The sequence below is a fragment of the Dromiciops gliroides genome, chromosome 4, assembly GCF_019393635.1.
Source record: "Dromiciops gliroides isolate mDroGli1 chromosome 4, mDroGli1.pri, whole genome shotgun sequence".
Classification (NCBI taxonomy): domain Eukaryota; kingdom Metazoa; phylum Chordata; class Mammalia; order Microbiotheria; family Microbiotheriidae; genus Dromiciops; species Dromiciops gliroides.
In genome coordinates this window covers 112,838,751-112,863,245 of record NC_057864.1, presented here as the reverse complement: position 1 = coordinate 112,863,245, position 24,495 = coordinate 112,838,751, and the positions used below count along the sequence as shown (strand labels likewise).

The 24,495-nt window shown below is 41.7% G+C and overlaps 1 protein-coding gene across 1 annotated transcript in view; it reads left to right on the top strand.

The window, feature by feature from the left end:
• Positions 1-2,845: 2,845 nt before the first annotated feature.
• The window catches only part of PACC1 (proton activated chloride channel 1), a 36,417-nt gene continuing 14,767 nt past the window's right edge, over positions 2,846-24,495 (top strand). The window contains 4 exon segments of the mRNA XM_043964168.1: positions 2,846-2,953; positions 2,955-3,065; positions 9,582-9,678; positions 21,766-21,975. Coding sequence (XP_043820103.1) covers positions 2,861-2,953; positions 2,955-3,065; positions 9,582-9,678; positions 21,766-21,975 — 511 coding nt within the window. The 5' untranslated portion in view covers positions 2,846-2,860.

The window sequence follows — 24,495 nt, the reverse complement described above, 5'->3', positions numbered from 1 at the left end:
CACAACTAGTAAGTGTCAAGTGTCTGAGGCTGGATTTGAACTCAGGTCTTCCTGAATCTACAAACAGTCTCTAAAGATCACTGTGTAACCTGGAACTGTTGACTTGAGTGATTTTAGATAACTAGATCTAAGGAGTTTGTGGACTTTGAAAAAAGCAACTGGCCTAAAAAAACTGCCTGAAAAAGCGATCTTCCCCTAAGATACCCTGACTGATGAAGGGCTTTTTCAGTGTCAGTCTTGCTCTCAAAGGGTCTGCTCATTATTGATTTTCATATTTGATTTCATTAGCTACTTACTGCAGCAAAGAGCTAATAGTACTGAACTGAGTGATTTCTCTGCTCCATATGCTGTTCTTGGCTTTATTAAAAGATGTTTTTTCTATCATAAACTTAATAACCACTAACAAAAACAATCAGTTAAACACACAGAACAAATAAACATACAAAACAAAGGGCAAATTCTCCTATAAAACCCTTGGCCTTGAACAAAGAAGAACCAAAGGAATGAACAATTAACTCAAACATTCAAAAGGACCTTTGATCTCATAAATAACTTCCCTACAATTATTCAGTGCACAAACCAAATGTGACTGACCATCCTGTCTTTGACTCTTGTGTGTTCACATAAGTTTGCTACTCGGGAGTGTCACAGGGGAAAAAGGTGGGAGTCCTTAGGTATTCCTTGGTAAAGAATTACACTCTTGAACACAGTCCAATTAGAATTAAAATGATACAGGGCAGGTAGGTGGCATAGTGGATAAAACACTGGCCCTGGATTCAGGAGGACCTGAGTTCAAGTCCAGCCTCAGACACTTGACACTTACTAGCTGTGTGACCCTGGGCAGGTCACTTAACCCTCATTGCCCTGCAAAAAAAATAAATAAAATAAAAAAACCAACACCACCCTCAAAGAATTAAACTGATATTTTATTTGGCATTATAGAAACTGACGAGGTGGGAAGTCAAAGACTTCACCCCCAGGGAGAAGGTTTAGAAACTTCATCCTCCCAGAACAGAAGGAAGGCAAAAGCTTTTATAGAGGATAGATGGGGTGACCACCTGAGAGTGGAAAACTCCTTTTTGGGGTGGGGTGGGGAAAACTTGGATGCTTGCCATATTCCTGAGAGTCAGGGGGATTTTTTTTTGAATGATGGTCCTGACTTCTGGGGTTATCTCTGTCTTTTAGCTCCAGTCAGGTCCTGCTATAGAATTTTATCTCCCCAATATAGTTGGCCAAGCTAAATTTTAATAGTTCCTTGATTCCTCAACATGTCTATCCTGTCATCTGGTCATCTTTGGTTTTGCTTCTCTTTTTTCTTTCTTTCTTTTTTTTTTTTTTGGTGAGGCAATTGGGATTAAGTGATTTGTCTAGGGTCACACAGCTAATAAGTGTCAAGTGTCTGAGGCCGGAATTGAACTTAGGTCCTTCTGAATCCAGGGCCTGTGCTCTATCCACTGCTCTACCTAGCTGCCCCCGGTTTTACTTCTCACAGGAGAAACTTCTGACTTATCCTAAGCCCATGTCAGGGGCCCATCTATTGTGCTAAACACATCTAACACTCTCAATATCTAATGTTGATAACAGGATACCAACAGAGACTTTCCAGCATCACTAGTCCTTCTCTTCTTATCAAGCATTTCCTCAATAATATCTTTCCTTCCCATTCTATAAAGTTCCTTATTGCTTATACTTCACAGCCTTCTTATATCTCTCCATTGCCCTCTTATAGAAACTAATTTAATTTTTTGAAAACTATTTAATTCCATGTCTATTGTGGGGGGGGGCAGGGAAAGGGAAATAGAACAAGCATTTATTAAGCACCTAGTGGGTGCTAAATAACTATAAACAAAGAAACTATATACAGGATAAAGGGGAAATATTCAACAGAGGCAAGGCATTAGCAGATGAAGAAGCCAAGGATATCTAGCTTTGTGACATCACTTTCCCTCTTGAGGTCTCCCTCAGTTTACTACTTTTTTTTTTTAAGTGACGCAATTGGGGTTAAGCAACTTGCCCAGGGTCTGAGGCCGGATTTGAACTCAGGTACTCCTGACTCCAGCGCCAGTGCTCCATCCACTGCACCACCTAGCTGCCCCAGTTTACTATTTTTTTAAATAAAATGGGGAGTTGGGTTAGATGAGATGATCTCAAAGAGCCCTTCCATCTCTAACGTTCTGCATTCCCCTCCAAGTTATGCTGATTGCTTGCCCATTTGAGAAGGAAGAAGCTAATTCTTGTTTGTGCGTCCAAATGTGCATGGGGTGAGGGGAGTTGCCTTCCCACACTGGAAGGAGAGAGGATACAGGTCTGCAGCTGCAGTGGGCACAGAGCTGCATTCATTAAGGTATAAGCAGCCAACTATTTGCTCTTCTCTTCTGAAGCCTCAGGCAGGAACACAAAGAAAGGCCATTGATTCCCAGTTGTATGAGAGCTCTCACTTGTTATCTCTGAAGACTGAGGCAGGAAGATGTGGCCACTCACTTCTAATGCTGCCACATGGGCAACATCAAGTTCTCCTCAAAAGTTAAACTTGGGCTGCAAAGTTAAAACTTGCACACTCGGAGCACACTTATGTCTCCAGAAATTTGAAAATATAAGCTTCGATCATACTTCCGACTTGTCTACCCTTTCTCCCCACCCCCTACCTCCCCATCCACTTAACTCTCCGACTTCCCCGTCCCCCGCCAAAAAAAATGAATAGAGAGACCCGACCTTGCACAACTGAGCAAACTGGCCCAGTTCCTTCCTGTGCTGCAGTTAATAACTGCGTCTGACTCGCTCCCCGACGCAGGACTACGTTTCCCAGCAGGCTCTGAAAGCTGTCCTCCGTCAGCCCGACAATCGCCTTCAGGCGAGACGCATGCGCCCCAGAGCCTCCCGGGGGGCCGGCACTCCCGGGAAGGTTCTGTTGAACCCGTTTACCCTTGCGCTGTTCACAGTTCCTGCTGCTACCCATCCTTGCGGTCCTCCTCCTCCTCCCCAAGGACCACTGCTGGCTCCGGGATACAGCATCTCTTTCAATCGATGCCATGATCAGGCAGGAGCTCTCTTCATCTTATCAGGAGGTACTGAGGAGCGAGGGGTGAAAGAAAAGTTTATTTGGGTGGCGGGGTAGGTGGGGGCAGGGTCCTGGGCTTTACTTTCTCAAGCACTAGTTGCAACGGGAGATTGTGTGTGTGTGCATGTGTGTGTGCGTGTGCGTGCGTGTGCAAAGGACGAAGAAAACTGGCTGGAGAACTCAGCTGTGTCTCCACTTGCTGGGACAGCTAGGAAGCCCCATAGTCCGAGGAGGAGTAGTTAAATAACCAGCAGGTGAATGATTCATGCATCTGTCAGAAATGAAGCCAGACTAGAGCTGGGACCCCTGAACTGCCCTAGGGAACGGGATGTTTGCAACAAGTTAGAAGTGCCCTTTACTCTTCTGTCATCGTGACCAGATGGAATGCTGGCAATCACCCTTTTCCTCCTAGGTCCTTGGGGCTCATGGCCAGGCTGGTTAGTAATAATAATGATGATGATACCCTACACCCATATACACTATTAACTTTTTGCAAGAGATTTCACCTATCTCCTCTCCCTATGTTCTTTGCCTCATTGAAGACACCCACTCACACGGCTTTAACTACCACCTCTGTGCAGGTGGTTCCCAAAGCTTGTTGACCAGCCCCGGGCCCTTTTCTTGAGTTCCAGTCAGATACATTTCCCGATGAAAAGACGTTTCCAATTTGGATGGCTCAGTGGCAATGCAATCTATCTCAAACCAAACTCATAATCTTCCCCTCCCCCAAACCTGCTCTCCTCCTGACTTCCCTATTTCCACTAGTGTCATCACTGTTCTTATAGTCACCCAACCTTGAAACCTCAGTGTCAGTGGTAGACGAATCTTCCTTTCCTCTTTCTCATCCCTCCCTTCCCCTTCCCCCATTCATACTGTTACATCTTTTTGTTGACTTGACTTTTTTATTTCCGCTATCCATATCCATGTTTCTTATGACCTCACCAGGACAACTGCATAGCCTTTGAACTTTTTTTCCTGTACTTCATCATCTCATTCCTTCAATCCATCCTTCATATTATTGCAAGATTTGATTGTCCTAAAGAGGCAGCTTGGCATAACTCTGACACATACCTTGTATGACTGTGGGCAAGTCCATTAACTTCTCTATGTTCTAAACTGTTCCATAAGGCTTTGAGTTGCAAAAAAAGGTAATGACCTGCAGTTGTACAGAGAATTTCCTTACTGTGGAGTTCCTTGTGCCAGGGAAATTACTGAGCCAGTTGCTATCCCTATACAGATCTTATAATTTTGCTCCTATGCTCAAAAACCTTCAATGGCTCTTGAACAAAATTGTAACAACCTTGTCTGAAATTCAAGGTTCCTGTACCAATTCAACTGTATCTCCCAGTTTCTCTATACATATACATTTGGTTTTGGCCAAATTGGTCTGCTCATTGTTTCTTAGACATTTCCCATGTTTTCCAGTCTTTGCCTTACCTGGAACGTCTCTTTCCACCTGCCAAAATTCTACCCTTTCTTGATGGGGTAACTCAAATGCTCCTTCTTCAAAACCTCTTCCTAGTTGAAAGTAATCTTTTCCTTTAATAAACTCTCATAGCTTTTTGTATCTTCATAACAATTTGGTGAAATAGGGGTCAGGTGGCACAGTGGATAAAGCACCAGCCCTGAATTCAGGAGGACCTGAGTTCAAATCTGGGCTCAGACACTTGACACTAGCTGTGTGACCCTGGGCAAGTCACTCAACCCTCATTGCCCCGCAAAAATAATAATAATAATAATATTAACAATTTGGTGAAATATGTATGGTAGAGTATTAATATATCCCCATTTGACAGGCAAAGGAACTGCATCATGCAGCTAGCTCATGGTAGTCCCAGTATTAGAACCTGGCTCTGGGTTCCTTTTTTCTCCCTTCATTCCATCTCTGTGGACAGTAGTATACTATTGGCTCTAAAAATAATAGCATCTCAGAGACCATCTAGTCTAATCCCTAGCAAAGCAAGAATGTTCTCTACAACAGGGGTGGCAGACTCAAATAGAAACAGGGGCCACTGAGCCCTGCAATAGAAAACCACAAATTAACATTATCCATGCAGTATTATATTTTTATTTTGTTAAATGTTTCGAATTACATTTTACTCTGATTCTGGTCACACTAGAGGCTGGCAGAGTTTGACACCTCTGCTCTACAGCATCCCCCAAGAAGTGTTCAGCTAGCTTCTTCCTGAAGAACTCCAGTGATGGGAAACTCCCTCCTAAGCTAATCCATTCCAGTTTTGGGAATCTGTAACTCTAGTCATTGAATACTTCCGATTCGATATCCATTGTAATAACAAGTCCCACTTACATAGCACTTTAAAGTTTGTCAAGTATTTTGTATACATTATCTCATTTCAGTCAACCAGTCAACAAGCAGTGAGTAGCTACTCTATGCTAGTCACTGTGCTAGACTCTGGAGATTCAAAGTCAAAGATGAAACTGTCCTTTCCTTCAAGGACTTTGCATTCTATCTCATTTGATCTTCACTACAACTCCTTGAGGTAGGTGCTACGATTAGCTCCATTTTCCAGATGAGGAAATGAAGACTTCAGAGAGGTTAAGAGATTTGTCCAGGGTCACACAGGTTATGAGGGTTTCTGAGGTAGGATTCAATTTCAAGCTTTCTTGATTCCAAGTATCATTCTATCCACTGAGCCACATTACCTCTCTGTATGAAGAGAAGACTGCCCTGGACTGGGAGCCATGGGACAAAGCATTGTATGGAGACATGGTTCCTGAAAACTCCCAGTGTGATGGGGCTGGGGGGGGGGCGGGGTTGGAAAGAGGACCTATCTCTGGTCACTGGGAAGATTAGAATTATATATTCCAGCAGTTGGACCAAGCTCCCCTATCTATCCACAACCATTCTGTCATTAAAATAGTATCATTGCCCCTGCAGGAACAACAACAAAAAAATGGTTAGGTATGGAGTCACTCACATTTGTTTTGAGCGCCCTTATATTGTATACCCTAAATAAGATTGGTCTAGGTTTGGGCTAGATAGCCAGTCCTTGTTCTGAGATTCTTGTCTCTTGATTCATATAGGAGAAAAATGCAATTTGGAGAGCCTTCTATATAGTTCTTGCCTTGGAAGAGAATTTAGCAGTATTTGCTGAGTGCAGATTTCTTTGGTCTGGATCTTGTGAATGAGTGAGCATGTTTGGAACTTGCTTTAGCCAAGTGTGTATGGAACTTTGTTGGGGATTGGGTTTAGAAGACTGTGGGAGAGGAAAGGGGTCAGCTGCCACTAGGCAGGCCCTACAGTGCTGATGTGACCTTGACCTAAATAAGCAACTGAAACTCAAATATTCTTTAGGTCCTTGAGATGCAGTGTGAGTTCCCAAATAAGAGAATCAGTCTTGAAGTCAGGAAGTTCCTAAACTCCTGAATGTCCCATTCTATGATTTGCTAATGTCATCAATGAAATGAGTTTCTACACTTTATATGATGTGTTCTGATTGAAGGGCTAAACAGAAACAAAACAAAACAAAAGGAAACAAAACTTGGGAGGCAGCCATCTCTGCTGGTTCCTTAAGTCTCTGTGAGCCTTGAGCTGTGTTGGAGTCTTATCTCTGTCCCTGCCCCCTCTCTCTGTCACACTACCAGCCTTCCCAATCTCTTTCCAGTTGCTTTCATACTTTGTTTCTCTTTTTAAGAAATACAGTAATAGGGGCAGCTAGGTGGCACAGTGGATAGAGCACCGACCCTGGAGTCAGGAGGACCTGAGTTCAAATCCGGCCTCAGATACTTAACACTTACTAGCTGTGTGACCCTGGGCAAGTCACTCACTAATTGCCTCACTAAAAAAAAATAAAAGGAATACAGTAATAATTATCAAGATGACTCTAATTTACATAGGACCATCTTAAAAAATCAGAGAAATTTCTCATGTTATTTCATCATTTTGGTTAGAATTACTGTGACTTGGTGACTAGAGAGCTGGCCTTGAAGACAAGAAGACCTGTGTTCAAGTGCTGCTTATGATACATAATAATTTTGTGACCTTAGAAGCAGCTGAGTAGTGCAACAGCTAGAGCTCTGGGCCTGGAGTCAGAAAGCCCTGAATTCAAATCCAGCCTCAGACACTGGCTGTGTGATACTGGGCAAATTACTTAACTATCGTCTGCCTCATTTTCCTACACTGTGAAATGGGGATTATAATAGCACCTATTTCCCAGGGTTGTTGTGGGGATCAAATGAGATATTTGTAAAGCACTTAACACACTACTTAGCACATAGCAGGGGCTTAATAAATGTTTGTTCACTTCCCCTCTACTCCCCTGGGCAAGTTACTTAACATCTAAGTGCTCTAGGCAACTCTGTAAGTTGCCCAGAAGGTGCTGATCCATCCATAGAGGGAGTTTCATCACCTGGGAATTCTTTATGCCAGTGAAAACACTAGTCCCTATCCCTATCCTTCTGATAGCTTTGCAGTATGAGGAGTGAACTTATTGTCTATCTCAGAGAATTTAGTCTAGAGAAGATTTCTGGGACACGGGATTGCTCTTCTAACATTTGAAGAGCTGCCACATGGGGAAAAAATTAGACTTGCTTTGTATTATTAATCCAGAAACAGGCCAGGGTAGGAATTTCCAAGAGAAAAAATTCAGCTTAAGATTAGAAAAAAACTTCTAGCTTCTAGAACAGTCCAACAGTGGAATGGGTTGATTTGTGCCAAGTGGTAAACTCTTGGTCACTGGAAGTATTCAAGCAGAAGCTATTGCAGAGGACATTCTTACAATGAGTAATTTAGAACAGATTATTCCTAAGGATCCTTCCAACTCTTAAGATTCTTTTTGGGGGTCAGGGGTGGGGCAATGAGGGTTAAGTGACTTGCCCAGGGTCACACAGCTAGTAAGTGTCAAGCATCTGAGGTCTGATTTGAACTCAGGTCCTCCTGAATCCAGGGTAGGTGCTTTATCTACTGGGCCACCTACCTGCCCCAGCTGCGCCACCTAGCTGCCCCACGATTCTTTATGACATGATGCATGATGATATGTTGTGTACCTATGGAGAGGTCTGGGTGTTGCATTGAATGGAAAAAGTACTGGACTTGTGAATTAGGTGACTGGGATCTAATATCAGCTCTGGCACTTACCAGCCATTGGCTGGAAAATGAGGATGATAATATTTGTTCTACCTTCCTAACTATATTATATAAAGGTCCATTTTTATTACTACTACTATTTTAATAAATTGCCATTTTACAGTCTTCAAGATCATGAAGCCAATGAATGGTAGAGTGGTCCCCTTGCCCACACAGCAGATCTTTTTGAGGGTTTAGCAACTAGGTATCAGGGACTAAGTAGAACCTCCATCCGCTCTGGCTCCGGCTTGCTCTCTTTGTCTCTCTGTCTCCTTCTATCTCTGTCTCTCTGTCTCTGTCTCTGTCTGTCTGTCTGTCTCTGTGTGTCTCTCTCTCTTTTTCTGTACTTCAAAATCTCATTCCTCCAATCCATGTTTCACATTATTGCAAGATTGATCTCTCTGCTCCTCAGTCTTTTTACTTTTTTCTTTAAATTTATTTTTAACACTTTTTTTTTCAGTTTGAATTCCAAATTCTCTCCCTCCCACCCTTCCCCCACTTACTAAGAAGGCAAACAATATATCAATTATACATGTGAAATCATACAAAACCTATTTCCATATTAGCTATATCACAAAAAACACCAATAAAAATAAAGGGAGAAAATTATACTTTAATTTGCACTCAGAGTTTATCAGTTCTTTCTCTGGATGTGGATAGCATTTTTTATCATGAGTCTTTTGAAATTGTTTTGGGTCATTGTTTTGATCTGAGTAAGCTAAGTCTTTCACAGTTGATCATTGTTACAATATTACTGTTAGTATATATAATAATCTCTTGGTTCTGCTCACCTCACTTTGTATCAGTTCATATAAGTCTTCCCGTGTTTTTCCTGAAACCATCTCCGTCTTCATGTCTTATAGTACAATAGTACTCCATCACAATCATGTGCCACAGCTTGTTCAGCCATTTCCCAGTTGATGAGCGTCACCTCAAATCATCAACAATCATAAAGCATAGGTAGGAAAGACAGGGAAAGAGTAAGAGGAAAAAATAATAGAAATGGGGAGAATGGGAGTAGGAGGGAGGACAGTTTCCAATGTACTCTAAATAGTAGCAGTGCTGCTTTTCTGCACTGTGGTAGTAAAGTAGAAATCATAAAAATAAGAGAGTAGAGCAGAATGAATCAATCACCAATACGTGTGTTCATATATTGTTTTTAAAGCTTACAGGGCACATTTCACAATAACATTAGTAGATTGGTAGTGTATTATTTTCATTTTGCAAATGAAAACACTGAGGCTTGGAGTTGAAGTTCCAGATCATACCATTAGAGCTAGGATTCAGTGCCAGGTCTTCTCCCTGTATATCCCGTGCTTTGTGCAACAGGAGACACTGGTGAAGTGGGGAAGGAGAGTGGCCCTGAGTCAGACTGCTTGTGATATGGAAAGTTCCCCATCACTACTGATCCTTTGATTGATGTTTTTTCTCTCTTAGCTAAATGAAGAACTGGATCAAGTGGTTGAGAACTCAGATAGAGCTGAGGAGAAAGAAAGGAAGGACTCCAAAGACAAAGGCTCAGGCATTTTGCCAGGTGAGTCGGGGGATGAGTACCCAGAGTAGGGGGATAGGGAGTGAAAAGAGGAGGAGAACCAGGAATAGAATGGAATGAGTTGGGGTAGAGCCCATGTGTCTTTATGGCTTTGGTATGAAGAGTCTTCAGTACAGCCTAAAAAAGGCATTGGGAGCAGTGAGAACCTTGGTTGAGACACCTAGGGACTGGGGAATGGCTCTAGGTGGGTGAGTGAACACCTTCACCTGTCTCTGGTGTCTGGTTGCTGAGCGTGCTCTTCTTTTCCAGTTGGGCTCTTGTTACAGGGCCCAGTGAGGGGATCCCTGTTACCCTATCTCTGAAGCAATATATATTTAACAAGGTTGTGCAAACAGAGGACTCATGGGCAATGTCATCCCTTCTGTCTAACTATTATCTCCCTCCAGGGACAGACTGATCTTCCCACAAAGACATGGGGGGGGGCAGCTAGGTGGCACAGTGGATAGAGCACCGGCCCTGGAGTCAGGAGTACCTGAGTTCAAATCAGGCCTCAGACACTTAACATTTACTAGCTGTGTGACCCTGGGCAAGTCACTTAACCCCAATTGCCTCACTAAAAAACAACAAAAAAAAAAACCCAAAAAAACAAAGACATGTGGGGAAGGCCCCTCGGTAGAGTATCAAGAAGTTAGAGGTTTCCCAATGCTTCCATCCCTGCCAATGGAGTACTCCTCAGAGTGCCCTTCAGGGCACATGTGCTAGTGCCCTTGGGGGAGTCCCCTTTAATTCATTTCACTATCTCTCAGTACTGGGGTTCTTAACCTTCTTTAAGTCATGAACCCCTTGGGCAGTCTGGTGAACTCTATGGCCCCCTTCTCAAAATAATGTTTTTAAATATATACAGTAAAATTCATAGAAGATAAGAGATGAAACCAATTGTACTGAAATACAGTTATTCAGATATTAAAAAGAAAAAGGTTGGGGGGCAGCTAGGTGGCGCAGTGGATAAAGCACCAGCCCTGGATTCAGGAGGACCTAAGTTCAAATCTGGCCTTGGACACTTGACACTTACTAGCTGGGTGACCTGGGCAAGTCACTTAACCCTCATTGCCCCACAAAAAATAAAAAAGAAAAATTAAAAAAAAAAAGAAAAAGCTCCCTGGAGCCCAGGTTAAGAACCCCTGGGATAGTGGGAAAGGATCTGGACTTATAGTCAGGAGCCCTAGGTTGAAATTTTATCTCTTGGCACTAGCTGTGTGATCAGGTCCTTGAGCCCCAGTTTTATTATCTTATAATGTGGTATAGTAACTCTGGCACTGTCTATCTTACAGGGTTGTTGTAAGAAAAACTGCTTTGTCAACCTTAGAGTGCTGGGAGAATATGAGTAGTTGTTATCTCTCAGATGGATACACTTGCAGCCTGCCAGGCAGGTCAGTGGACATGGGATAGTCTTGGCCCGTCTTAAGTTTCTGAGTAGGGTTAGGCTGAATTTGATGCTCTTTCTTCCAATACTTGAATCGGGGAGAGTAATGAATGAGGAAAGTCTATGAAGTCGCTGGCTGTCATGCAGTTAGTCGGGAAAGGCTCTCTAGAGGAGGCAGGCATCTTCCATTCACTTGCCTGAAGGGAGCAGGAAACATTAGCCTCCCAGGGACCTGAGACTCAGGAGGGGATCACAAAACCACAAAAGCTCCGCACCTCAGAGCTACCTCGGAGGCATCTCAGAGGCCCCCTAGGCCTGTTCAAAACTCCCAACACATGCTCATGCAGCCTTTTCTTGAAGACCTCCAGTGACGACAAAAACACTGCCTTCTGGGACAGCTCAGTTCACTTTTGGATAGTTCTCATTGTTGGAAACTTTGGCTTTAAATTAAGCTCCAAACATATCACAGCTTTCCACTATTATTCCTAGTACTACCTTCAGGGCTCAAGCAGAATGAATCTAATCCTCTTTCCCTTTAAAAGTGTGTTCTTTTCTCCTCCCCCTGCCCCCACTTAATAGTATTTTTTCCCCTATTACATGTAATGATAGTTTTCCACATTCATTTTTATAAGATTTTGAGTTCCAAATTTTTCTCCTTCCCTCCCTAAGATAGCAAACAATCTGGTATAGGTTATATAGTCATGTTAAACATATTTCCACATTAGTCATGTTGTGAAAGAAGCATCAGAACAAAAGGGAAAAACCATGAGAAAGAAAAAGCAAACCAAAAAAAAAAGTGAAAATTGTATGCTTTGATCTCCATTCAGACTCCATATTTCTTTTTCTGGATGTGGAAGGCATTTTTCCTCATGAGATTTTTGGAATTATCTAGGATCATTGTATTACTGAAAAGAGCTAAGTATATCGTAGTTGATCATTGCACAGTGTTGTTCTTATTGTGTACAATGTTCTACTGGTTCTGCTCAATTCACTCAACATCACTTTATATAAGTCTTTCCAGGTTTTTCTGAAATCTGCCTGCTCATCATTTCTTAGAGTACAATAAACCACAACTTGTTCTGCCATTCCCCAATTGATGGGCATCCCCTTAATTTCCAATTATTTGCCAGCTACAAATATTTTTGTACCTGTGGGTCCTTTCCCCTTTTTTATGATCTCTTTGGGATACAGACTTAGTAGTGGTATTTCTGGGTCAAAGGGTATGCACAGTTTTATAGCCCCTTGGACATAGTTCCAAATTGTTCTCCAGAATGGTTGGATCAGTTCAGAACTCCACCAACAATGCAGTAGCATACCAATTTTTGTTCTTTTCTTTTGAACTTTAACACTAGAATAAAAGAGCAGAACACAAAAAGAGGATTGGATAGGAAACCATGAATCTCCATTTTATATTTTTTAACTCCACACCTAATCCTCTTTCCAGCCTCTTCTCAAGGATAAACTTCCCTTGTTCCTTCAACTGATGCTTAAATGGCATAATCCTCCAGTCCTTTCACTTCCTTGGTCACCATCTCCTAAGTATATGATCTCCAGTTTGTCCATGTCCATGGTAAAGTGTGGTGCTCAGAACTAAATGTAGTCCTCCCAGTGTACAAGAACACTCTCAGTCTCTCTGAACTTTGGAGTTGATTATAAGACATGGGAGACATTGGCACAGAGCCATCCAACAAAGATGGCGTGCCCACATCAAAGAAGGCACTGTGGCCCATAAGCAAAGCAGAATTGCAGTAGCTCAAAAGAAACACAAGATGCACAAATGTAGAGACATCTCCACTCCAAGTGTTCTAGGGACTATTTGTGCCTGACCTGTAGTAGAACCTTCCAAGCTCATATGGGTCTCATCGACCATAGTTAGACACACAGTGTCTTGACCCCATCCTAGTGATGTCATTTTGTTCTTCACGGAGAATAAAAGACAACAACCAACCAACCAACTCCCAGCGGAATTTGAGCAGGTTGGAAACCTCTGTCAGCATCCACACTGTGCATTTTTTAGTTTAGTGCCCTTGTGACACCTATGCTATATTCCATAGAGATTCGTATTGAGCTTTCAGTTATATTAAAACAAACAAACAAACAAAAAACTTTACTTGAACAGCTCTTCAGCTACAGCTCTTCCTATTCTGCCTGTGTGAAGGTGACTTTTTTAACCCACTAAAAGAATGTGAGAACCCACTCTGCTAATTCCATAGAAAGAGGATCTTTCTTTTGTGTTTCCTTTTACTGAAAGAACAGCCTGGTCAGGAAGTAAACATAGGGAATTTTAGCCTCTTCTCAGCCTCTCTGCTTTTTTTTAGTCTCCACATTTAAGGCTCTAGGGCACTATAGAAGTTCTCAGAGCAGGAAGTGCAGCCCCAGGCTGGCATCTTCTGGTTTCAGTTCAGATCTGTAGTGTTATCTAGGAAGTTCCACTGATAGCCAAGATCCTTGTTTCCTGCCTTTAGGAGACAAAGGCCTAGCTTATCTCTTTTTTTAAAGAACAGAGGTAGATACCATCAAGATTACAGTCAGAGATGGGAGACTTTGAGATCACAGATGGCTTGGCCTTTTAAAAATGACTTTGCATTTATTTTCTTTTCAAAATATATCTATTGGGGCAGCTAGGTGGCTCAGTGGGATAGAGCACTGGCCCTGGAGTCAGGAGGACCTGAGTTCAAATCCGGCCTCAGACACTTAACAAACCCTGGGCAAGTCACTTAACCCCAACTGCCTCACCAAAAAAAATCTATCTTTTTAGTTATTTCATTAAGTATTTGCTAATTACATGTAAAAATTTAACATTCATTTAAAAATTTTTTGAGTTCCAAATTCTGTCCCACTTCCTCCTCCCCCTTGAGAAGGCAAGCAATTTGATATTGATTATACATGTGAAGTTATACAAAACATTTATGAATTAGTCATTCTCAACGTTCAGCCTAGTTTGGGAGACAGGATGTGGGTACAAAAAGGTTCATAGAAAAGACCAACTAACGTGGACTGTCACAGGAGCAGCATTGGCCATAAATTATATAGGAGTCATAGGATCTAGAAGGGACTCTTCTATTAGTGACATCTAGTCCACCCCCTATGTTTTACAAATGAGGAAACAGAAGTTGGGTGAATTGCTTAGGGTCACACAGCTAGTAAATATCAAGGGAACCAGTTAAGGTCAAGGAAACCTCCATGGAAGCTGTGAGACCCAAACTGAGCTTTGAAGGATGGTTGAGACTTAAAAGAATAAAGAAGATAAGATAGTGGAAGAGGGGCATAACAAACAGGAAGAACACATGTCAATATAAGGAAGTGGGTGGAGGAATTGCATTATGGAAAGCGCTGAGTAGGTCAGTTTGGCCAGAAATGTGTGTGTGTATTTTTCAGGAAGTAGGGAGAGAAAAGCTTGGAAAAGCAGGGAAGGGCAGGTTGGGATTGGTCTTGAATACAAGCTGAGGATGTGGATATAATCCTGTAATGCTCTAGATAGCATTTCCAAAACTATGTTCCATTTGATGCTAGTGAATTCTTTCCTTCTAAAATACTATTAGTATGGCTGCACCTGGGATCTGGAAAACCTGAGTTCAAATTCTACCTCAGACACTAGTTGGTTTTCCTGAGCAAGTCAGTTGTCCTCTGTTTCCCTCAGTTTCCTCATCTGGAAAATGGGGACAATAATAGCATTTACCTCTCAGGGTTGTGAGGATCGAATGAGTTAATGCTTGTAAAGCGCTTTGTGAACTTTAAAGTGCTATACAAATGCTAGCCATTTTTATTTTTGAAATTAATTTTTTCTAACAAAACCTGGCTTTTAAACGTGTGTAGTCAAGTAAACAAATTTCTTCATTGACCGTGCCCCAACAAAGTTTCATTTTGTATTCTGAGATCATCACCTCTCTATCAGGAGATGGGTGACATTTTTCACCATGAGTCCTTTGGAATCATTGCTGGTAATTTTGTTGATCAGAGTTCCTAAATCTTTCAAAGTTAATTGTCTTTACAATATTGTTAGCACATCAGTTCTCCTCGTTCTACTCACTTCACTCAACTTCAGTTCATACGCGTCTTTCCAAGTTTCTCTGAAACTATCTCCATCATTTCTCACAACATCAATCATATTCCATCACATTTATATACTGTAATTTGTTCAACCATTCCCCAATTTATGGCTAGCCCTCGGTTTCCAATTCTTTGTCACTGGGGAAAAGAATTGCTATAAATACTTTTGTATATATGGGTCATTTCCCTCTTTCTTTGATCTCTTTGTGACATAAACATAGAGTAATGATGTTGCTCAGTCAAAGAGTATGCACAGTTTAATAGCTTTGGGCACATAGATTCAAATTGCTTTCCAGAATGGCTGAACCAATTCATAGCTCCACCAAAAGTGCATTAATCACTAGCTATGAAAAAAAATTAATGGTATTTTATTTTTCCAATTACATGTAAAGACAATTTTCTGCATTCATTTTCATAAGTTTTTGAGTTCCAAAATTTTTTCCCTCCCTCCTTCCCCTCCCCTCTCCCCAACATGGCAAGCAATCTGATATAGGTTTATACATGTATAATCATGTAAAACATTTCCATATTAGTCACGTTGAACCACTAGCTAGCTATTAATATACTTTTTATTAACTAGTGAGAGTGCTTGGAAAGTAGGTCAAGTCCAGTCTGTGGGTGGTCTTGAAAGCCTAGCTAAGGATTTGGATATTATCCTGTAGGATACGTCATTTGCAGAATTCTATTCCATGTCACATGGGGAAGGGGGACAGTGATCTGTAAGAAATCCGTAAGAAATGTTATAGATGGGCAGACTGAGACTCAGAGAGGTCATTCAGCAAGGGGGTCTTGGAGCCAGGATTGATTTCTTAACTCCAAATCCAGTGCTTCTTACCACTATTACACGTGGCAGCATGATCAGAATTGTGCTTAAGAAAAATTCCCTTGTAGCAGTGTACAGAGTATACTCCTATGGGGAAAATGGAAGGCAGGGAGAGTAGTCAGGACACTATGGTAATAGCTCAGCTGTGAGGACTTCAGCTAGAGCCAGTAATGTTTGGATTGGAAAGGACAGATTAAAGAGATACAACTTAGGGAAAATGAGTAGAACTTGGTGATGAAGCAGATGCAGAAGAAGGGGGATTCAAACAAAGGTTTGGACGTTGGGTGACTTGTAGAATTATGGGACCTTTGAAATAAACAAGAAAGTCCAGAGGGAAAGTTAGTTTTGAAGTAAAGATTAGGGGTTCAGTTTTTCATATGTTCAGTTTAAGATGACAGTAGCCTATCCACATTTGTTGTTGTTGTCCAGTCATTTCAGTTGTGTCCCATTCTTTGTGACCCCATTTGGGGTTTTCTTGGCAAAAATGCTGGAGTGGTTGGCCATTTCCTTCTCCAGCTCATTTTACAGTTGAGGAAACTGAGGCAAACAGGGTTAAGTGACTTGCCCAGGGTCACACGGCTATTAAGTGTCTCAGCCTGAATTCTATTGTGCTTTAAGAAACGATGAGCAGGAGGAGTTCAGAGAAACTTGGAAGGACTTGCATGAACTGATGATGAGTGAGATGAGCAGAACCAGAAGAACATTATACACAGTTTCATCAACATTATGTGTTGATCAACTGTGATAGACTAGATTCTTCTAACCAATACAATGGTACAAGAAAATCCCAAAGGACTCATGATGGAAAAGGCTCTCCAAATCCAGAAAAAAAAGAACTATGGAATATGGATGCTGATTGAACCATACTATTTCTTTTGTTTTTGGTACTGTTGTTTTTCTTTTTTGAGGTTTTTTCCTTTTTCCTCTGATTCTTCTCTTATAACATGACTAATACAGAAATATGTTTAATGTTATTATATATATATATAACCTATATCAAATTACCTGCTGTCTAGGGGAGGAAGAGAGGGAGCGGAGGGAGGGAGAAAAATTTGAAATTGGAAATCTTATAAAAACAAATGTTGGGGGCAGCTAGGTGGCACAGTGGATAGAGCACTGGCCCTGGAGTCAGGAGTACCTGAGTTCAAATCCGACCTCAGACACTTAACACACACTTACTAGCTGTGTGACCCTGGGCAAGTCACTTAACTCCAATTGCCTCACTAAAAAAAAAAAATGTTGAAAACTATCTCTACATGTAACTGGAAAATAATAAAATACTTTTATTTAAAAAAAATAAAGTGTCTGAGCCTGGATTTGAACTCAGGTCTTTATGACTCCAGGCCTAGCACTCTATCCACTGTGCCACCTAGCTGCTTGCATATCCATGTGGAGATATCTAAAAGGCAGTTGGTGGCATTAGACTGAAGTTCAAGAGAGAGAGGTCCAGGCTGCATGTGGAGATTTGGGAGTGAAGGAATAGAAGTGATCATTGAATCTGTGAGAGCAGATGAAATCATAAAGGAAGAGAATAGAAGAGCATGTGACTGAGCTTGGTGATATGCTTATTATTTGAGGTAGATTTATGGTAAAGAACAAGCAAGGAAGTGGATCCAGTAAAGAAGGAAGGAATAACCAGAAAGGCAGGAGCATCAGGAGAGAGGATTTCTTAGAGGAGCTCTGGTAGAAGTTGCAAGGAAGGGAAGTTCACTGTTACATGCTACACACAGCAGCAAGGAAAATGATGACTGAGACAGGCCATTTGCATTTGATAGGATGCCTTTGGTGCCTTCAACCCTCTTGAGTCCTTTGAGTAGGCTAGGAAAAGCAATCAGATCTTGGGGGTTTGAGGAGTGAGCAAGCAGTGAAGCATCCTTCCAAACTGGGAGAAGTCTGTTTTGGGAAATGAAGAAGACAGAAGACATGGTGCAAGGGTAGTAAGATTGAGGAAAGGTGTATATGGTGGTGTTTGCTTTTTAAGGTGGGGATTTCAGAGCATATTTGCAAACAGAGGGGAGGGACCTCATGAAGGGGAAGAGATTGAAGATCATATTCAGTCAGTCAATGAACATTTGTTAAACACTTGCTCTATGCCAGGCATAGTTCTTATGATACAAAGAAAAAAAGGAAACAGTCCAAGGTATTTACATTTAATCAGGGAAGACTGTTTGTATATATAAATATGGATGTATAAAATATATGCCCAAGAAGTGTGAGGAGGGAGGGCACTATATAGGGTGGAGGTCAGGGAAGGCTTCATGTAGAAGGTCACTCTTCAGCAGAGGGTTGAAGTACATAAAGGACTCTAACTGGATGGGGATGAGGTGGGACTGCTTTCCAGGTTTGCAGAAGGGCCAGTGAAAAGGTAGGGAGCTGGAAGATGGAATGTTGTTCATGAGGAACATGGAGAAGGCCAGTTTCAATGGACTGTGGAGTAAAGGAATAATACAGTAGGCAAAGCAGGTTGGGGCCACAGTGTGAAGGATTTAGAAGCCAAACAGAAGAGCTTATATTTGATCCTAGAGGCAACCGTGGGTTTATTGAGCAGGAAGTGACACAATCAATTTAGGTAATCCACTGAATGGCGGCCTTGGCAAGGGGAGGGACTTGGGGTAGACACCCAGGAGGCGATTGCAAATCTAGGCAGAAGGCGGTGAGGGCCCGAATTAGGGTAGAGGCCATGGGAACAGGCAGAAGGACGCAGATTTGAGAGCTATTGATGTCAAGAGCTAGAGATGTCAAGAGCTGGCAGCTAATTAGATATTTGTGGTGAGAGAGAGAGTGAAGAATCAAGTGTAATGAAGGAAGAGAGACAGGAGCTGATTCGAACATGGTGCCAGAGGAGCCTGTGCCCCTCAGCTACTCCTGACTCTAACTAATTCCCCCTCTGAATGGGGGGTTAAACCCCGTGGTATTGAAATGACTGCCTCTGGGGCCCAGCTGAGGTCAGAAGGAAGCTGTTGGCCTGGGAGTAGGAAGGGGCTTTGGTGTGGAGGACAAACAGCAGGTTCTGTAGATGGGAGAGGTGAAAAAAAAGGTCTGGTGCTTGTGGCTAGAGGGTGAGAGCACTCAGTTTCTTGCCTTCATTCATTCATTCATTCATTCATTCATTCATTCATTCATTCATTCATTCATTCATTTTTTGCTGGGCAATGAGGGTTAAGTGACTTGCCCAGGGTCACACAGCTAGTAAGTGTCAAGTGTCTGAGGCCAGATTTGAACTCGGGTACTCCTGAATCCAAGGCCGGTGCTTTATCCACTGTGCCACCTAGCTGCCCCCGCCTTCATTCATTTATTCAACAAGAGTTTGTTAATTTTTTTTGAAATGCTAAAAAATAGCCTCATACATGTAATTGGGGAAAAAATAAAATATCATTAGAAAAAGAGTTTATTAAATGTACTTTATATGCTAGGCACTTGCTAGATGCCTGGGTTACAAAGACAAACACAAAACAGCCCCTGCCTTAGAGGAACTTTATATATATGAATATATGTGTATATACATATGTATATATGTATATGTATGTACATATATACACATATCTTTTAAATAATATATGTTTTATGTATAAAATATATTTAAATTATATATTGAATATATATTTTTTAATCATAAAAGTATTTTATTATTTCCCAGTTACATGTAAAGATAGTTTTCAGCATTTGTTTTCATAAGATTTCTAGGAACTTGTATTTTGTTGCAGTGAAACAATAGGTAGCCAGATAAATAAATATGAAACAACTTTGGTTGGGGAGTAGGGGTGGGGGTGGAGAGGACACTAGCAACTATCTTGGCAGATCCCTGTAATCCTTACGTAGGAGGGCTTGAGCTATACTTTAAAGGAAGCTGGGGATTCTGTGAAGTGTGGGTGAGGAGGAAGAGAATTCTGGGCACGGAGGGTGGACCTTCTGTGTGCCAGGCACTCTGGTGGAACGGCACAGGCACTGGGGACAGTATGCAGGCCACTCTAATACATAGAGTGCATGATGAAGATAATTAATGTGTAGTGAGCATGGAAAGGTAGGTCGAGGTCAGATTGTGAGGAGGGAAGGCTGGTCAAACAAAGGAGTTTTTATTTTATCTCAGGGGTAGGAGAGCAGCCATTGGAGTTTTATGACTAGGGGACTGGAAACTCAGTTGTTCCAAGTAATGAGGACGTCTCCAGTGTGACTTTGCCAATAGGTGGCTAAAATAGAGTAGAGACTTATTAATAATCTACATTTGCATAGTGTTTGAGGGTTTACAGGGCACTTTCCTCACAACAATAGTGTGAGGTAGGTAGTTTGAGTCTTAGCCTCATTTTACAGATGAGTAAACTGAGCCCTGTGGAGGTTAAGTGACTTGTCCATGGTCACAGAGCTAGTAAGCATCAGAGCCACAGTTTGAAGCTAAAGTCTTGTTCCCTGTTCCAAATCCAGTGCCCTTTCTACTGGTCCACTCAAGTTAAAGGAAAATGACTGCCATTGATGTGGCTCTTGAAGCCACAGAGAATGCCAGGAGAAGGGCAGGTATGAAAGAGGGAACGCCCCAGGTGGAAAGAGATCAGTCATCAGAGCTGCCTTGTGGCTCTCCCTCACCTCTGACATCACGAGTGAGCTTCATCCAAGGAATGATCACTGCTGCTGCTGCTGCTGCTGCCTCTAGGAAAGGAAACTTGGGGGGAGGGGGGTGGCACTTCTCTCATCCTAGATATGGGCAAAAAGACTGATTCATTCCTTAGTTTCTCCAAAAACAAGGTTATGGTTTTCCCTGAAGGAGCTTTACCAGGCAACTGGGGAAAATAGAGCAAAACAAAACAAAATACAAAAGTATAGAAATGGTTGCATTTATAGAGCACAGAGATCTTATCGTAATATAATTCATTCTGGCTGGGAGAGCTCTGTGCCCTGTGTCATCTCTTTCCATCAGAATTCTTATGAGATTTGTGTTGCTGTTATTTTTAATATAGTCACAGTGTGCAAGTCATTGTTTTGATTTTGTTTTCTTGATCTGTATCAGGATATTTTCCCACATTTCATTGTATTTTTCACCTATATTATTGAAAAAATAATGTTGTTGCATTAATATATCACAGTTACTTCATCTTTCCCCCAGTGATTGGCCACTTGGGTTGCTTCCAGTTTTTCACTTTTATAGGTAAAGTTTGATATTTTTAAATATGTCTAAATAAAATAATTTATTTCCTTCTAACATATTTAAGATATAGACCTGGTAGTGAGATCATTTACTCAAAAGGCATCATCAGTTTGGTAAGTTATTGCAAGATAGCTTTCTAAAAGGTCGCAGAATTCACAGTTCCACCAATGATCTAATAGCATGCCATGATCCTTCCAATGTTGAGTTTTATCATTCTTAACTATCTTGGCTAATTTGGGGGCATTAGGTGGTGCCTCAGTTTATTTTAATACAAATTATCCTGGTTATTGCAAAAAAAAAATCTGAACAGTTTTTCTTGTGATTTCCAAAGTCCCTGCATCACAGGTGTGGAATGTCAAAGTGCTTTATCCATATCATGATTATCCATAGCCTACACGATGGTTCTTTTAAACCCCAAGTACGGGGGCAAAGGTCAAAGTTTCAGTCTTTGTGAGGGTAGGTTACCTTTTCTCAGTTTTTATGGTCATAGGCCACCCCCCTAATGCTAGCCAACCAACTCATAAACGTCATTTATCACAAGAAGAACCAGATGAGTGAGTAGAGATGTATCTGTGCAACTAATCCCTACCATTGGGAAGATGACTCACAGTTCAAGTCTTATTATCAGGTGGATTAAGAGTGTCTTCTTCTGTATACGAGGGAAAATCTTTTCATCATGACTTTGTCTTTCTCTAGTCCTAGACAGCGAATCTGTCATCAGCAGCATCCGCTTCAGCAAGGCGTGCCTAAAGAATGTGTTTTCAGTGCTGCTAATCTTCATTTACCTGCTGCTCATGGCTGTGGCTGTCTTCCTGGTCTACCAGACCATCACTGATTTCCGGGAGAAGCTCAAGCATCCGGTCATGTCTGTCTCCTACAAGGAAGTGGACCGCTATGATGCACCAGGTAAGACTTGCTCCCAGCACCCATCCCTAAGCTTGTCTTTTGGGCTCCAGCTCTCAACCAAAAATGTGCTTGAGCTGAAAGATCTTTAAAGCACTAAAATCGGACACTCAAATTCTGTGGGTTTTTTTATTGAGTGCAGAAAGGAGGTAGCTTGGTGTAGCAGAAAGAACATGGGACTTGGGTCCAAATCTTGACTCTATTAACTCTTACTTGGCTGTATAACTTATTCTGTTATACTCTACCCTGGTGACTTTGGGCCTCCATTTCCTCATCTGTGAAATGAGATGACATTCTGTGTGATCTCTAAGGTTCCTTCTGGCTCTAAATCCCTTGATCCTAGGTGTATCTGAGACAGAGGGATTTGGATTTCCACCTTACTCTTTGTTCAAAGTTCACGCTGGTCTCTTTTTGCAAGGGAAGGTGAAGGAGTTCAAGGTATGCCCCCTCATATTCTAGACTATTGGGAATAATGGCCGTGGGGGGTCAAGGCAGTAGGGAAAGGATACGATGGCAGAAGGAGAACTTGACCTGTGTCAATGTTGGAGGTGGAATAGAAGAATGTTACACCAAGGGGGAAAGGAAGAAAGACCACTGTACACTTTGGACTAAAAACACATTTGAGACTCTCCATGGAGAGGAGAGAGCTAAGTGTCTTGAGGAGGAGATATTCCTGCTTAACTTCTCAGCAGTGATGGTTAGAGTAGAGCCACAGGTGCTGTCAGGTGAGTAGGGATAAGAGGAAGAAGAGGGTTATGTTAGTCAGTGACTCTTTGTTTAGGAGCACTGATGATAACAGTAAAGGTCGGCTGCCTACCTAGATGCAAGACATAACAAAAAATCTCCCAGGATGTCTTAGAATAGATTCCTACTCTCTACTTCTGGTGATGTATAATGGCAAAAATGCTGCTTCTTCTCACCAATGCAATGGCACAGAAGAGTTCCAGGGAACTCGTGATAGAAGAGGATCTCCAAATCCAAGGAAAAAAAAAAAAGAACCACGGAGTATAGATGCTGAATGAACCATACTATTTCTTTTGGTTTTGATGCTGTTGTTTTTTTCTATTTTGAGGTTTTTCATCATCGCTCTGATTTTTTCTCTTATAATATGACTAATGCAGAAATAGGATTAATGTTATTATGTGTGTGTGTATATATATATATATATATATATAACCTATATCAGATTACCTGCTGTCGAGGGGAGGGAGGGGAGGGAGGGAGAAAAATCTGAAATTGTAAAGCTTGTATAAACAAAAGTTGAGAACTATCTTTATATGTAAAAAAAAAAAAATGCTGCTGGAAGGAGCTTAGAAAACGCTGCTGAAATGACAAAATCTTGGGCCAGAGAAGGAAAATCAGAGAAGCTCAGCAGGTATTTTCATAATTGCTCACTACTGAAGGCAATGGGTGCAGGGAGAAAAGATTTGATTTGTGAACCAAACAGGCTAAGATGATGATGTCTGTTAATGAGATTTAGATTTCCGGACCATGGCTTAAAATATAGCTATAACAGGCTATAAGGCATCTATCTAAGTGATGCAGTGGATAGAAGATAGAAGGCCAGTCAGGCCTGCAAGTCAGGGGCCTGAAGTCAGGAAGACTCATCTTCATGAGTTCAAATTTGGACTCAGACACTTACTAGCTGTATGACCTTAGGCAAGTCACTTAATCCTCTTTGCCTCAGTTTCCTCATCAATAAAACGAACTGGAGAAGGATATGGCAAACTGCTCCAGTATCTTTGTCAATAAAACCCAAAATGGGGTCACAAAGAATGGGACACAACTGAAAATGACTGAAAAATAACGAATGACAGGCTACTGACCAGAGATGAAGAGAAAACATAAGAAATAAACACAAAGTTGTGGGGGGAGAGCACTAGAAGTTAGGGCAAATTGGGAAAGGCTTTGTGTAGAAAATGGTACTTGGACTGTGTCTTGAAAGAAGAGAGAGCTTAGGTAAGGAGGGAATAAAATCTAGATATGGGGGACAGCCAGTACAAAGGTACAGAGTTAGAAGATAGAGTGCCACGTGTTAGGAACAGGGAGAAGGCAAGTTGGGTTGGCTTGAGGCTGGAAAGATAAATTGGGACCAGATTGTCAAAAGCTTTACAAGAAAAACAGAGGAATTTAAAATTTTATCCTAGAGGCATTAGGGATAGAAAACAGAGCAGTTAATAACTTCTAGACTTGTTTTAAGGATAATTTCATGCTTTGAAAGACGGGGGAGTGAACGAGGGGGAAATTCCATTCTGATCTGAGTGTCACTAACTCTCTCTTATACTGGAAGCTTAGTCTCTGTGCCTGCCACCCCCCAGGCTCTGATGGTTGAGCTTTTACTTTGTCCTGTCCAGAAGCAGACCTCCAAGTTCTTTCCGGCCACCATTTTCACACCATATCCACTCCCTCCCTCATAATTTATTTTATTTTATTTTGGTGAGGCAATTGGGGTTAAGTGACTTGCCCAGGGTCACACAGCTAGTGTTAAGTGTCTGAGGTCAGACTTGAACTTAGGTCCTCCTG